General features: G+C 43.1%; 1 protein-coding gene across 29 annotated transcripts in view; it reads right to left on the reverse strand.

Annotated features, from left to right (window-relative positions):
* phactr4b (phosphatase and actin regulator 4b) overlaps nucleotides 1-16,381 on the reverse strand; it is a 187,444-nt gene that overhangs the window by 100,633 nt on the left and 70,430 nt on the right. For 24 of the 29 annotated variants that reach the window (XR_013648178.1, XM_078932858.1, XM_078932862.1 and 21 more), the window contains one exon: nucleotides 1,193-1,519. Coding sequence is in view for 28 of the 29 variants with exons in the window: in XM_078932858.1 (XP_078788984.1) it covers nucleotides 1,193-1,519 (327 nt within the window). In the remaining variant the exon portion in view is untranslated. The remainder of the gene's footprint in view (nucleotides 1-1,192; nucleotides 1,520-16,381) is intronic. The other 5 variants (XM_078932856.1, XM_078932864.1, XM_078932855.1 and 2 more) reach the window with 1 other exon arrangement.

Genomic DNA, 16,381 nt, shown 5'->3' on the forward strand with positions numbered 1-16,381 from the left:
TGGATATGAACATACAGTACTTATTAATAAAAATAAAGATCTTTTTATCTACTAAAATGGGCAATAAAGAGTGAAATTCACAACATTATAAACTTGGGGGAATTATTGCATTGGTATATATAACATTTTTTTAAAAACAGATGAAGTTTTAATTTTTGCAAAGAGTGACTGAAGTTCTACTATTATTGTTTTTAAACTCCTATATATCTTTTTTTATTGTATCTGCTTATATGAAAATATGATACTGATTTAAGAAAGAAACATCTGTTTAAATGTGCTGAAATGCAGCTTGTTTCCTTAAAGATGTGTTCACACTAAATGCGATTTGCACGTCAAATTCTGGTTGAACTTTTAGCGCGTGATCAATGAACGCCAGATTTGTACATAGAGCCAGCGATTTCACTTAAATACTTGCGTAGCGACACCCAACCACAGGCGTTCCAGATGGGGAAGCCCAAAATTCTGGTCTATGCTCGTTTCCAAAGACATGTCATTGAAAGTGGCCACTTAAACGCGCGTCGACGCAGCTGGTCTATATGCACCAATATTCTTTTTTTTATTTATTTTTTTTACTATTCACTAGCGCTTGTCTGCTACCTACAGTGGGATGAAGCTTGATGTGAAAACGAGCGTCCCTGATACCAAAGCCCAACATTGTGGTGTGTGTTTCCATACGCCATTTATCATTTAATGGAAATTGGCCGCTTGAACATGAGTCGACGCAGCCAGAGTTTAAGCACCTTAACATTGAAACTGGCCGCCTCTGCCGCGCGAATCGTGTTTGGTATGAACGCACCTTTACAGGCTCCCAAAACTCTACAGTAGTGTTAGATCTCAAAAGAACAACCTCATAACAAGGTACAAAACCCACCAGATGTGCTGCAGTGAGAACAATTATTCAAATCAGGAAACTTTGATGAAGTGGGAATTCAAGCGCACTGTTAAATGAGACAAATGTACAGTAAACAAGGCAAGGCATCCGCCCAAAACCAAGAGTGTCTGTAATCCTTGCAAAACCTTACAAAAGTATTTCAAGCGTAGCTTTAACTAACTAGGAAGAAGCGGTTAAAGTGTCCAGATAACATCATTACCGGGATGTGTGAATGACCACAAATCTTTCTCTAGTATCAATTGCGCAATAAATTGTAAATACTTCCTGTGGTGGACATTCCACATTTGTGGAGGCACTTACCCAGCGTTCCTGCATTGCCTCGGTTCATGGGCTTGGGTGGAGGCACTGGGGGCTGCTTGACTGCCTGAGAGGTGGAAGTCAAAGTAACCTGCTGAGTGCTGGTCCCTGCAGAGGACACCAACCGAACAGGTTTGGAAGTCACAGCCGACAGAGACGAGTACTGAGTGGTGGGGTGGTTGGACAGTGTTCGAGTTGAACCCTCACTTCCTGGTTCTGGGGTGGAGCTTATGAGCCATTTTGGAGGTATGACTGACTGTTTAGGTGGCAATGGTTCTCGCAAAGTGTCCTGAACACCCTCTGGGTCAGGCAAAAAATGGCTGTCCGACTCTGCGAAAAAAAGAGCAACAAAGACTTTTTTTCAAAGCTGTGAAGAAGCTTAAGAAGCTGTGACAAATACACCTGTTTAAGAAAGTACTACTTCATTACCTCGTCATAGATTTTTGGACACCTTTTACCAAAAGTACATTAAAAGGGCCTATATCAGGGGTGTCAAACTCATTTTCCCCGAGGGCCACATCAGGACAGTTGTCCTCAAAGGGCCAGATAGAACTTATACATGTAACTAAATGTAATGAAAAGTAAATGTAACTACTCCTTAATGTTAATTAACTCATTATTTATTCATCATAACCTTTTAAAGTGACAATTAAAAAAACAAGTTTGCTTGTTACTCTAGCATAAATCCTTTGACATTTGATTCTGTCAGGTTAGGTTACATGGACGGTGTTTAAGTCCTAATGTATAGTTGCCCAATCTGAAATTTCAAGTCAGATTCCCCCTAGACATGAATAAATACACAACAATTTTTATTTTGAGAAATTAAAAACTTTTATGCTCTCGCGGGCCACATAAAATGACACTGAGGGCCACATTTTGCCCCCGGGCCTTGAGTTTGACACATGTGGCCTATATCATGCTACTCTCAAACCTTTTATAGTAAACCATGTACAGTACAGACCAAAAGTTTGGACACACCTTCTCATTCAAAGAGTTTTCTTTATTTTCACGACTATGAAAATTGTAGATTCACACTGAAGACATCAAAACTGTGAATTAACTCATGTGGAATTCTATACATAACAAAAAACTGTGAAACAACTGAAAATATGTCATATTGTAGGTTCTTCATAGTAGCCACCCTTTGCTTTGATTACTGCTTTGCTCACTCTTGGCATTCTCTTGATGAGCTTCTAGAGGTAGTCACCTGAAATGGTCTTCCTATAGTCTTGAAGGAGTTCCCAGAATGCTTAGCACTTGTTGGCCCTTTTGCCTTCACTCTGCGGTCCAGCCCACCCCAAACCATCTCCATTGGGTTCAGGTGACTGTGGAGGCCAGGTCATCTGGGGCAGCCCCCCATCACTCTCCTTCCAGGTCAAATAGTCCTTCCACAGCCTGGAGGTGTGTTTGGGGTCATTGTCCTGTTGAACAATAAATGATGGTCCAACTAAACGCAAACCGAATGGAATAGCATGCTGCTGCAAGGTGCTATGGCAGCCATGCTGGTTCAGTATGCCTTCAATTTGGAATAAATCCCCAACAGTGTCACCAGCAAAGCACCCCCACACCATCACACCTCCTCCTCCATGCTTCATGGTGGGAACCAGGCATGTAGAGTCCATCCGTTCACCTTTTCTGCGTCGCACAAAGACACGGTGGTTGGAACCAAAAATCTCAAATTTGAACCATCAGACCAAAGCAGAGATTTCCACTGGTCTAATGTCCATTCCTTGTGTTCTTTAGCCCAAACAAGTCTCTTCTGCTTGTTGCCTTTTTTTAGCAGTGGTTTCCTAGCAGATATTCTAGCATGAAGGCCTGATTCACACAGTCTCCTTTGAACAGTTGTTGTAGAGATGTGTCTACTGCTAGAACTCTGTGTGCCATTGACCTGCTCTCTAATCTGAGCTGCTGTTAATCTGCCATTTCTGAGGCTGCTGAATCGGATGAATTTATCCTCCGCAGCAGAGGAGACTCTTGGTCTTCCTTTCCTGGGGGGGTCCGCATGTGAGACAGTTTCTTTGGAGCACTTGATGGTTTTTGGGACTGCACTTGGGGACTCTTTCAAAGTTTTCTCAATTTTTCAGACTGACTGACCTTCATTCCTTAAAATAATGATGGCCACTCGTTTTTCTGTACCGTTTTTCTGTACTTAGCTGTTTTTTTCTTGCCACAATCCAAATTCTAACAGTCTATTCAGTAGGACTATCAGCTGTGTGTCCACCTGATATCTGCACAACACAACTGATGGTCCCAACCCCATTTAGAAGGCAAGAAATCCCACTTATTAAACCTGACAGGGCACACCTGTGGAGTGAAAAACATTTCAGGTGACTACCTCTAGAAGCTCATCAGGAGAATGCAGTTTTGATGACTTCAGTGTGAATCTACAATTTTCATAGTCAGAAAACTTTTTGAATGAGAAGGTGTGTTCAAACTTTTGGTCTGTACAGTATGTGATAATATAGTACCTTTGGCACACAAAGGAACAATTTTTTAAGTAAAGTTTAGTTCTTTTTTTAAAGTTCTTTTCCAACCCGGAAGTAAGATGACACAATCTCTATGAAGTGATATTTATGCCGACACATTGAAAAACAAAACATTCTAAGAAGCAAAGGAAAACATTAAATATTTGCTATTAAAATTTTTTTTTGCTTTCAAAAAAATATTTTTGCATTTACAACACAAATATTTCCACATGAATTGTGTCTCACCTCACTTTTTCACTACCTATAAATTTGCATTTAAGTTTAGCTTGTTATATTTGCCGTCAAACAGCCTGTTGATTGGTCTAAATTCTATCCAATCAAGTGTCTAGTATTGACGTGCTTGGAGGCAAACACAGACTTTGTATCGGTTCTGTTATAGATTGGGACTTTTTCCCATTTCTCTCTGAGTAAAACCCAAAAGGAGAAACAAAGGCACAAAATAAAACAGGTTTTTGTATTTATTTCTGGTAGTGTAGCGGCCAGCGTGTTTAAAATGTCCAAAGCAGAAAGAAACAGCTGAGCTCCGACTCCGTCCAGCCGGAAGATCCATTTGATTACGTTTAAGATTTGTATCTAAACTATTGTTTTATTTTAATGAATAAAATGTTGAAATATAAAGAAAAAATTTTATTTTATTCATGAATAAAATATAAGACCACATGTTCACTATCATGGCGGCGGCGCATGCACACGCAGCGGCTCGGCACTCGTCATCTTTTCTTGGATTTTTGATCGTGTTTGTCCGTTTGTTTGTCTTCTTGTTTTGTGTTATTACTGTGGATGCTCACATTGAGTACAGTCGAGACGAACTACTCTGCTTAGGGAACACATATTGGACGTGCAAAGACTCGCTGCTTGCTTTGTATATTAAATATACTTCCCCACAAGAGACAGCAATATTCTGGACCAGGTGTACAGAAACATCAAGGGAGCCTACAAAGCTGCAGCAGCCCCCCACCTAGGTGTATCAGACCAGATCTCTCTTCTAGTGACCCTATCCTACAGACCAGTGGGGTGCAGAAGCAGACCCACCATAAACACTGTACAGGTGTGGAGTGAGGAGGCCACCGCATCTCTCCAACACTGTTTTGAAGTCACAGACTGGGATGTGTTTCCTGAGTACAGTACAGCAGCTGTGGAAGACTACACAGCTGCTGTACTGGATTACATCAAGTTCTGTGCAGAGGAAACAGTACCCAAAAAAACCATCAGAACATTCCCCAACCAGAAGCCCTGGTTTAATGAAAAAGTTCGGGCACTGCTAAAGGCCAGGAACACCGCCTACAGGTCAGTAAGCCAGCTAGAAAACAGCACAGCCCGGAAGAATCTGACAAAAGGAATCAAAGAAGCCAAAGACAACTACAGACAACGGATGGAGGGACACTTCAGGAACAACGACCCTCGCAGCATGTGGAGAGGAATCAGGACTCTGTCTGACTACAACAGAACCACCACACAGGTCAGTCAGGACAGGGATCTTCCAGACACACTGAACCTCTTCTTTGGCTGCTTTGACAAGCAGTAGGGAAAAACCCAGCCTACTAGCAGGGTGCAGCCTGAGGGGGAGCCATCACTCATGCTTGAGGTGAGATCCACCCTGAAAAAGATCAACACTGCAGAAGCAGCAGGACCGGATGGGGTGACAGGCCGTCTATTGAAGTCCTGCGCTGACCAGCTGGCTGGCGTGTTTAAAAATATTTTCAACCTCTCCTTACAGCTCTCCACAGTCCCCACCTGCTTCAAATCCACAACAATCGTCCCTGTGCCCAAAAAACCTGCTGTTGCAACACTCAATAACTACCGTCCAGTTGCCCTCACCCCGGTGATAATGAAATGTTTTGAGAGGATCGTCTTAGAACATATCAAAGATAACATCCCCGCATACTTTGACAGACATCAGTTTGCTTACCGGGCAAATAGATCTGCAGAGGACGCCATTTCCACCACACTCCACACAGCCCTGACTCACCTGGAGCAGCCAAACACCTACTGTACGTCAGGATGCTCTTTGTGGACTTCAGCAGCGCATTCAATACTGTGATCCCCCACAAACTGGTCCACAAACTATCCAATCTCGGAATCTCATCCACGCTCTGTTCATGAATTATGGACTTCCTGACCAACAGGCCCCAGAATGTCAGGATGGGGAGCCTGACATCAGACACCATAATCCTGAGCACAGGCCCACCATGGGGCTGTGTGCTCAGTCCAGCCCTCTTCACACTCTTCACTCAGGACTGTGCTCCCATCCACTCTTCCAACACTATAGTGAAATTTGCGGATGACACTACAATGGTTGACCTCATTACCGACAATAACGAAACCTGGTAAAGGCAGGAGATCCAACACTTGGAGGAGTGGTGTTCAGCCAGCGATCTGGTCCTCAATCCCACCAAAACCAAGGTCATTATAGACTTCAGGAGGACCAGGAGAACAACTCAACCCCCACTCCACATCAGAGGTGAGGAGGTGGAACAGACCGACTCTGTCAGGTTTCTTGGCATCCACATCTCCAAGAACCTGACATGGACACTGAACACCTCCAAACTGGTGAAAAGGGCCCATCAGAGGCTGTTCTTCCTGAGGAAGCTGAGGAAGGCGGGTCTGGCTCCGGGACTTCTCAGGAAGTTCTACAGGAGCACCGTGGAGAGCATCCTCTGCCAGGGCTGTACAGTGTGGTACAGCAGCTGCACAGCAGAGGAGAGGAGAGACCTGTCCCGGGTGGCGAAGACAGCGCAGAGGATTGTGGGAGCCAAGCTCCCAGACCTGGACGCTGTCTATAAAGAGCGTCTACAGAGAAGAGCACGGGCCATCATCATAGACAGTAGCCATCCTGGACACTCCGTTTGTGCCGCTGCAATCAGGCAAAAGGTACCGGGTTTTAAAAACAAGGACAAATAGACTGAGACGCAGCTTCTTCCCCAGAGCTGTAGTCTCCATCACCCCCCCGCTTTCCATCTCCCACTGACTTAAATCTTATCCATCACAGACACCCCTCAGTACAACACACAACTATATGTGCAATAAAACTGTTTAATTTATGAAATTTTTATGTAAAGCTTCCTAACGTTTTTTACAGATTTTTTATATTCTTCTTTTTTTTTTTTATTGATTCTTGATGTTTACTTCTTTTTGACTGAGTGCCAACGGAATTTCACTGTAGAAATACACTGACTATAAAAATCTTTGAAATCTTTGAAATAATTTTGTTTTTTACTTTGGACAAAACCACACAGGCCTGTTGATTGTGCGCACGTGTCAAAGTCAGGCCGGCAGGTCAAATTTGGCCCGCAGTGTAATTATAATTGGCCCGCAAGATCATATTAAATGTGCATTACAGCTGGCCCGCAGTATATACTGTACCGCTAATACTACAAATCCCACAATGCTTTGCTAGTATGTAGGTGCACAGTCAAAACCGGTAAGCGTTCCTTTTTTCTGTTGACAGTCGTTGATAGCCAGACTCCAGTCACAATGACAAATTAATTTTACCCTCCACAAAAATGGCCAAACGAAAGATGAACAGGAGCTTTGAAGACAGGTGGAAGGCAGATTATCTGCTCAAGAATACTGTATAATGAACAGACCTGTTTGTCTTGTGTGCAGAGCCAACATGGCTATAACGAAAGAATATGACATAAGAATACACAATATGCAAAAGTTAACCATTACATATTAGTTGCAGTTAATTTTTCAATAGATATAGAGTTTAGCCTGGGACTTTGATTTTGAGTTTGACACCCCTGATTTAGCATAATGTCATAATTACGGTTTCAGTTGATCCTCAGCCATAAATTCACAAATTTGATTTTTTTTTTAAATCAATGCTTAAAAAAAAGAAAGTACAAGTTATTTTTTAAATGATTAAAATTGATTTTTTCTTCAGCTAAAGAGCAAAATTCAGGGTAAAATAAAGAGCCAGTTCAGCTCCTGAGCCTAAGTAGCTGACACCATGTTAGATAAATATGGTGAATTGATTGGATAGAATCTAGACCAATCAGCAGGCTGTTCGATGGCAGATGTATAAAATTCTACTTTATTTGCAAACGTATCACCAAACAGGCAATCAGAGTGTCTTCATTAACAATGACAAAAATTAACGAACATAACAATATCACGACATGAATAAATAAAATAACCCTCACTCATATTCACACTTAAACATATTTCTAAAAAAGTTCCTAGAATAAATTTAATTTTTGGAATATGTCCAATAGTAAACTTGCACCCTTGTTTTGAAATTGACAGTAGATTGTTCAACGCGTAGTCCATGTGCGAGTCCTTCAGGTTGATCCCAAAGATGATGTTTTCAAAAGTAAGAGGAGAGAGCTAGTCCAAAAGATGTTTCCAGAAAGTCTTGGAGTAAGAATAACGAAAGAGAAGACGTTGGGTAGTTTCTGTGTCTGAGTCACAGAATGTACAGTTGTCATATTCCACATTGAATCTCCTAAGCAGTTTACTGGATGGATATATCTCGTTTAAATTTTATGATAAATTCCTTTTGTTTTTGTGGTTACTGGGAAATATCAATAATTGCTTCCTCATTCTTCAGAACATTTTTGGAGAAAAACATTTTTTGTTTGATTCCTGGCTAGTTTTTTTTTTAAGGTGATTAAATAAGGTGATTATATTATAATAGTCTGATTGTTCTAAAGAGTGGACCGAGGCGTTGTTTGAAGGCCATTTTTGGAGTTGTTAAACTTACAAGTTGTAAACAGAAGTAAACAGAGCAGCAAACGCAATGTTTCAAGAGCAGTTAGGTTTTATAAGTATACGTCCATGAGAGCGGTGAGCCAATGTTTTGTGTTTGTACCGGGTGAAATTAGTTTGTTTATTGGTGTGGACATTTTCTGCTAACTTAACAAATTAAGCTAGTTTAGGTGAGAAGTTATCCAATGTTGGATTTTTTTTTTTTTTAAACTTGTCCTGTCCAACAGATGACATCTTAAGGCCTCTTGTGTTGGACATATTTTACTTTAACAACAGGGGTTATGAATCTTCTGACAAACCAGAGGTATGTCTGAATAAACCCCCTTTGGAATTGAGGCCAAACTTTATTCATTTTATTCATATTTGAAAGTCTTTTGTGTTGGACTGGACGGAAAAGGAAAAGGAGGGAAGAAGAGAGAGGGATGTTAGATGGGGGGGGGGGGGGGGGGGGGGGCTAGAAGGGTGATAATATGGGTGGGGGGTAAAAGTTGCTGGATGTTTATCATTTAGGTAAGGTTTAGATGTAATACCAATCTACAAGGGCGGGGCCTGTCCACACACACACTTAAATGTTATAAACACACCTGTTGGTTGCAAAGATGTCCACATGTCAACATGTACACAATACAAATAGTGTTCACACATGCATACTTATGCCTTAAAACCAACTAGTGTGAAATATTTCATTCAATCACACAAACTATAAGTGCAACGGTGAGCTAACACCTGTGCTTAAGTGAGTGTTTATGTTCTTCTAAAATGGATGGTGGAATGTGAAAAGGAGGAGGGAGAGTTCCCATCCATCCCCACACCAAGACCCCCGCCGCTGCAGCTGCGGCAGCCAGAACCCCCCAACGCCACTCAGCAGCAGGCAGGGAACAACCGTCCCCTCACATCCGCCACCCAGGCCAGGGCCAGCAGGACCGCCCCGAGGCCCCCAGAGTCAGAGAGCAGGGAGGCACGGGGAGACAGAGAGCGCAGCCCCAGCCCAACCAGGAAAGCAGCCCCCATGCCACGCCGGGAGGGCCCAATGACGGGCCCCACCGGAGAAGAGTGCCCACAGCCCCAGACGAGCACCCCATCACCACCCAGGCGTTCTGGGCATCCCCCCGCCCCACCCCAGGTACCCCCAAAGGGAGACCTGCTCCGCGCTCCAGGCAGCCACCCACCCAGCCCACGGTTGGTCCAGGAAGGAGCAAGGCAGGGGCCAGCCGTCCCTGCCCAGGAGGGGGGCACCCCAGAGAAAAGGGGGTCCACAAGGGGTGTTGTAAACTTGGCCCGACCAGACTCGGCCACCGTTGGAAATTTGGCGAGGCCCAGCACTCAGGGGCACAGGGACACGGACGACCCCGGTTCAGGTGTGATATGATCCCAGGCTCTTGGCCTTGCCAGAAAGCTCAGGGATCCCTCTCCATGTGAGGAGATTAAAGAGAGCTGGGGGGGGCATTCCATACGGCAACCATGGGAGGCGGACCACGGCCAAGTAGCTCCTCCCTCCAAGGTGCTCGCAGGCTAAACCCCCCACCCCCATCACCCTAAAATGAGATTATATGAGGTAAGGGGTAAGTTGGGGACAGCTGATAAGACTGTCCCCTGGTGGTCAAACAGCCGTCCCCCACCGCCCCCCAACGGGCACTGGTAGGCCCCGACCCCCACCCCTAACCCCGGCAGACAGACAAGGAGCAGTAACGACAGGGCCCCCACCCCCTAAGTCATGGAGTTAGCTATGGGAGACCAGAGAGACTGAATTCTTTCAAAGTTACTTGAACTTTGGGCTTACATTTTTTCCAAGCTGATATGATCAAACAGCAGATTTCTGTGTTGACTTATATTAATATTTTTCCAATTTATTAAAATTGTTTTTTAGCAAGACAAAGAGTTATGAAAATGATAGATACTAATCCTCCTTGTACATCGATGGCACTCATGTCACCAAGGACGCGAAGTGACGGTGAAGCCGTGATTGAGAGCCTGGACAGACATGCAGAACCACAGTGCGTGCATGTAACTGTCAGGTAGATTACTATCGCAGTGCTCACAAATGTCTGAGTTACTGAAACCCATCTTGAACATCCTCTGTCCAGTGTAGTAAATTCTGTGAAGTGTTTTGAAATGGATTAGCTGCAAATTTGGACTTTTTATCAGTTTAAAGGTGTTTAGACAAAGTTCTGACCAAAAGCTTTCATCTGTGCTGATGCACAAATCTGCAATCATTTTATTGTTGTAAGTGAAATATTATTATCTAAATTGCATAAGAGTTTATATATTTTGGAGAGAGTTTTATTCATTGAAAAATTAATCATAGAGGTAACTGCTTCTGGTAGCTTAAAATCAATGTCTTTGTATTTAAACTTTTTGGTAATAATTGATTTAAGTTGCTGATATTCCAAGAAGTTATTTATTACACGTTTGTCTTGTAGTTCCTGGGGTGTTATGAATCTTTTATCAATAATTAAGTGCTCTTTTAGTGTTACGCCTCCAGTTTGCCAAGCTGGGAAGTGTATCATTTTTTTGTTTATGAGGATGTCTGGGTTGTTCCAGATGGGTGTCATTTTGCACGGTTGAATTGATGATTTTGATATTTTGAGAAAAATTCCCACCAGGCTGTTAAAGTAGCGTTTATATTAATACTTTGAAAACAATCCTGTTTTTGAACTGTTTGGCTAATAAATGGTAGATCTGACAGGTTGATCTTTCCACATAACGCCTGTCCCAAGTCTAACCATGAGTTGGTTTCTGGGTTATTTTTTAACCATTTTAAGATGTATTGTAATCTATTTGAAAAAAAGTATTTATGGAAGTTAGGTAATTCTAAGCCTCCACAGCTTTTTGCAGATTTTAAAGTTTTTAGACTAATTCTTGCAGGTTTATTATTCCATAAAAAGCTTGATATGGATGAGTCTAATGTTTTGAACCATTTTAGTGGCGGTTGTGTGGGAATCATTGAGAAGAGATAATTAACTTTAGGTAAGATTTTCATTTTAACCGTGGCTACCTTGCCCATAAGGGACAAAGGCAGGTTGACCCAGCGTGTTAGATTGTCTTGTATGCTTTTCAGTAATGGGGTGTGGTTTAGCTGCACCAGTTCTGATAATTTGGGGGAAAAATAAATACCTAGATATTTGATATTCCCTGATTTGACTGGTATTGTGAGTCTTTGCTCCGCATTACTGTTCAGTGGTAATAAAACAGACTTATTCCATAGTCTGATATGGAGGAGAATTCATTAATGATTGTTTCTGTTTCATTTACAGAGCATGAATTATTTAAAAACAGTAATATGTCATCTGCATAGAGACTAATTTTATGATGGCTGTGTTTGGTTTTAATTCCTTTAATGCTCCCATTCTGTCTTATTGCTGCAGCTAGAGGCTCAATAAATATAGCAAAAAAAGGAGAGAGTGGGCAACCCTGTCTGGTTCCTCTTCCAAGAAAAAACTTGTTGGAAGTCTGACTATTAGTTCTGACTGATGCATTGGGGATGTGATATAATATTTTAATCCAATTGATGAATGATTCTCCAAACCCAAACTTATGGAGGGCAGCAATGAGGAACTCCCAATGTACCGTAAATTCCGGACTAAAAAGCGCACCCGATTATTAGCCGCACCCACCCATTTTCACGTGTTTAACTAATTTTATACATACACAAGCCGCGTCGGGGTACAAGCCGCATGAATTAGGCAACATTGTCATCCTGACGGATCACTTCCTGACTCAGAGTGTAAGTGTGATTTATTAGCACACAGTGGGTGGAGTCATTTTTGCCTCACGCTCATGTCTTTGAGTCTATCTGCATCTGCCAAACAGTATGCAGCTCTATTCTGTTCACAAGTTCCTCAGTTATGGTTTTTATTTTATTATTTTTTTTTTTTTAACTTATTGACAATCTAGGTATCACACATAAAATTACAAACAGTAACCATATAATCAACATTACATCCCTCAGTTATGATGAGGAAATTTACATCCCCGATCCCCCATTTCCCATGAGTCTTAGGGGCTAAAGGCGGGGCCAACGCCCGGCTCGCCATTCTGTTGTACGTGTTTAAGAATGAGCAGCGGTGCATGGAGGGGTGAACGGGTAAAGCTCTCCTTCCGCTTGTGTCGCGGCAGCGTTATGGGAGTAACAGGGCTGGTTAAAAAACACGCTAGTAAAATAAAGCAGCGACGACTGAAAAGCGCGCGCCTCAGCGCGATACGCGCGCCTCCTCGCGGCGCGTGGGTCAGAAGTTTCCTTCCACAACAAACACTTGCTCCGCGGACGCCTCGAGTAAGCCCTGGCTGCAGCCTGCAGAATGGCTCGACGCCTCTGCGCTCCGCGCTCCCGCGCGCTCCTTGTCTCCCCTTCCTATCTACTCCGACAGCTCTGGCCAGCGCGGCTTCAAGGAGGAGCGCTTCGTCCCCATTGCGCCGGTGGACGGAGCAAATTGTGTCTGTGCAGAGCAATCGGACTTAATACTGTACGTTTTGTGTATGAGGGGCGGATGAGTTGTTACGTGTGGGAGCCTTCAGACTTCCATCGGCCCCGCAGCTCTATGTGATGAGCAGCAGGACATGTCTCCAGCTCACACGGAGGCTGTGAGCGTTTCAATGCAAAACTCCGCTCAGTCCTTAATAACCGTTAAAACGACCACGTCAATTTGTGTTTCCAGTCGTGTCCCGACAAAATAAAGGCTGATATTATTGCCACATATTTACGTGCAGCCAGCCGAGTCACTATGACTCAGAGGTAAATGCACTCCTGAGCATGCGCTGTTCTCTCCGTCACGCAGCTGACCGGCTTTTCCAAACCCGTTGGTGATTTTTTCACGCTGCTTTTAACTATTGCTTTTAACTTGAAAGCTTCATCATATTGATGATCGATGATCGATCACGTGCACGTTGTGTCTAATGGCACCAAAGGATTCTGGGATGCGGCTGGACATGCGTGTTTCGTTTTGTTGAACCATGACTGAAGTGTCTAAGACCTGAAGTCAGGTCCATGCTGTTTGGCTGCTTAGAGGTGTGTTGAAAAATAAATGACTTGTGTTTGATGTTAGAGAATTCAAACCATTCACTGTGTCCAAAAATACGTACACGGCGGCCGCCAATAAAATCCAATAATTAGCCGCGTCACTGAATAAGCCGCACGGCTGTAAGCGCAGGAAAAAAGTAGCGGCTTGTAGTCCGGAAATTACGGTACTCTGTCAAAAGCTTTTTCAGCATCCAGCTATAGTATAGTCATTTCCTGGTTTTTAATGCTGGCAAAGTCTATAATGTTAACGAGTCTGCGGACATTGTCATCCGAGTGTCTGCCTTTGATGAATCCCGTTTGATCGAGGTGAATTATGTGAGGAGTGATTTTTTCTAGTCTCTGTGCTAGTGCTTTGCAGATAATTTTTACATCTGCATTGATTAAAGAAATGGGGAGATAGCTTGAAGGGATTGTGGGGTCTTTGTCTGGTTTTAGGAGGAGAATTATGTTGGCGGAGTTCATGTTAGGTGGCATTGATTGGCTTTCCTTGATGTTACCATTTCAAAAAAAGAAAAAATTGGGGCCAGCTGTTCCCAAAATTCTTTATAAAACTCAGCAGGAAAGCCGTCGGGCCCTGGTGCTTTACCATGAGGCATAAGTAACAGAGCTTCTTGAAGTTCAGACAACGAGAGCGGTGAGTTTTAGTTTGCCATCTGATCGTCATTTAATCTGGGTAGGTTTACTTTATCAAGAAATGAGTTGATGCTTTGCTCTGATGGGTTAATCTGTGATGTGTATAAGTTTTTATAAAAGTCTTTAAACGCAATATTAATTTTGATCGGATCATGAGTGACATTTTCTGTTTGGTCAATGATGGAAGTGATTGTTGATTTTTCTTTATTAATTTTGAGCTGATTAGCAAGAAATTTGCCAGATTTGTTTGAGTTTTCAAATCTTTCACGTCGTAGCCTTTGTATTTGAAATTATGTTTGTTTATTGATGATGTCATTTAACTGCAGTTTTGATGTTTTCAGATGTCCCAGAATGTGTTCCTGTGCAGAAGCAGCCTAAGCAGTCTCCAGAGTTTTGATTTTATTTTCTAATTCTAATTATGCGTTGAATAAGAAATGATTTTCCCTCTCATGACTGCCTTTGCTGTTTCCCAAAGAAGACATGGTGAAATATCCGGAGTATTGTTGAATTCTAAGAAGGTTGCCCACTCTTTTTTAAAGAATTCAATACATTTTTGGTCTTTCAAAAGAGACGTATTAAACCTCCAGGTTGTACCTGAGGGTGTGGAAATTTCCTTAAAATTCTTTATAGAAACTGGTGCATGGTCACTGATAATAATTGGATGAATGTTGGAACTTTAGATATCTTTCAAAAGAGAGTTACTAATTAATAAATAGTCTAAATGGGAGTGTGAGTGGTGAACTGGAGAGAAAAAGGTGAACCCCTTAGTGTTAGGGTGACATGAACGCCAAGCGTCGCAGAGACCCAAATCATTCATGTACTGCTTTAGGATACTTGCAGACCGCCATGTATGCTGGTTTGCTGCTGTGCTGAGTCTGTCAAGTTCAGGGTCCAGAATCAGATTGATGTCTCCTATAATAATTGTGGAGTCAGAGTGAACCAAAAGTGAGGTGAAGAATCTGTAAAAGGAGGAAGAGTCGTCAATATTCGGGCCATAAACACTCAGTATTCTGAATGGATATATTAATGATTACAAATCTACCTTCTGGGTCAGTAACTGTATCCTTATGAGTAAATTTAATGTTTTTATTAATTAAAACAGAAACTCCTCTTTGTTTGGAGTTGTAACTAGCAGAATACATGACTGGAAATTGTGAGTAGCACAGGAGATGATCAGCTGATTTAGATAAGTGGGTCTCCTGCAGTAGAGCTATATCTGCTTTTAGAACACACAGGTGGGTTAACGCTTTCATCCTCTTTGGCCCAGAGCCAAGTCCACGCACATTCCAGCTAACAATGTTAAGACTGGTCATAACTGCTCTGACTGGAAAGGTGTGAAGCTAAATAATGCGTGTGTGCCAATCTGTGTGTGCATGCCTGCAGTGCAAACCTGCTGCACAGAGAAGCGCTGTGCATGTGTACGCGTGAACGTTTTCTGGCTATTTGAGCTGCATGTTGCGTGCATCCTATGAGAGCCTGTGTGAGGTGTTTGCAGTTTGTCGCCGTGTGTGTGCGGGATTGCGTGTGCACCCCCGTGTGTGCGCTTGTGTGCGTGCGCGCCCGTTCCGTGCATAAATAAATACTTACAGAGGATGCGTTGCTTTTCAGTGATTTACATATGAGAGGGGAGAGGGGGGGGGACTAAGGAAAAGAAAGAAAAGAGAAAGAAGAGAAAACAAAAACAACAAAACAACAACAGAAACATGAGTGAGAGGTGAAGAAAACAACTGTTTTCCTGAGATCGAGGTGTGGGTTATTGATTATCCGGTTTTCCATTCATTGAGATAAGTTTAGTTGGTTTCTTCTGGGCAGCGCAGATGTTCTCTGCGCAGATCTGAAACCTTCATCACAGCCAGGGGGTGATCTCTTGGTCCTGGAACAGCCGGCCGTCCACGTACAGTTTGTCAACGGCCACTACTGCTCTGGAACCGGCGGTGAGATGCTTCCTCCTCAGCGGGAAAAGGATCTTTCTTCTACGGAGGATTTCTGCCGGGAACTGGTCGTTCACGCTGAAGTGCGTTCCCTTCAGCTCCCGTCCTCTGCCCTACACCAGCTCCTTTTGTTTGAAATGTTCAAATTTCACTAGATTGTCCCTCGTGCTCCTCAAATGAAGATCCAGGAGGGTTTCCTTGATGGATCAGTTCTCCTCGGAGAGACGAGCGGTGTCACTGCTCAGGGTCTTGACATTCTCTCTGAGGGACTGGTTCTCCGCTGCGAGCTCCCGCACCTGCTGCTGGCTGAACTCCAGAGACTCTCGCAGGGCTTGGAACTCTCTATGGAGGATCTCCAGCAGATTAAGGCGGCAATCAAGGCTGGAGAGTTTTTTAATCAATCGAGTCCAGGATG

This window comes from Oryzias latipes, chromosome 16 (genome assembly GCF_053564925.1).
Source record: "Oryzias latipes strain Hd-rR chromosome 16, Olatipes_Hd-rR_3.1".
Taxonomy (NCBI): Eukaryota; Metazoa; Chordata; class Actinopteri; order Beloniformes; family Adrianichthyidae; genus Oryzias; species Oryzias latipes.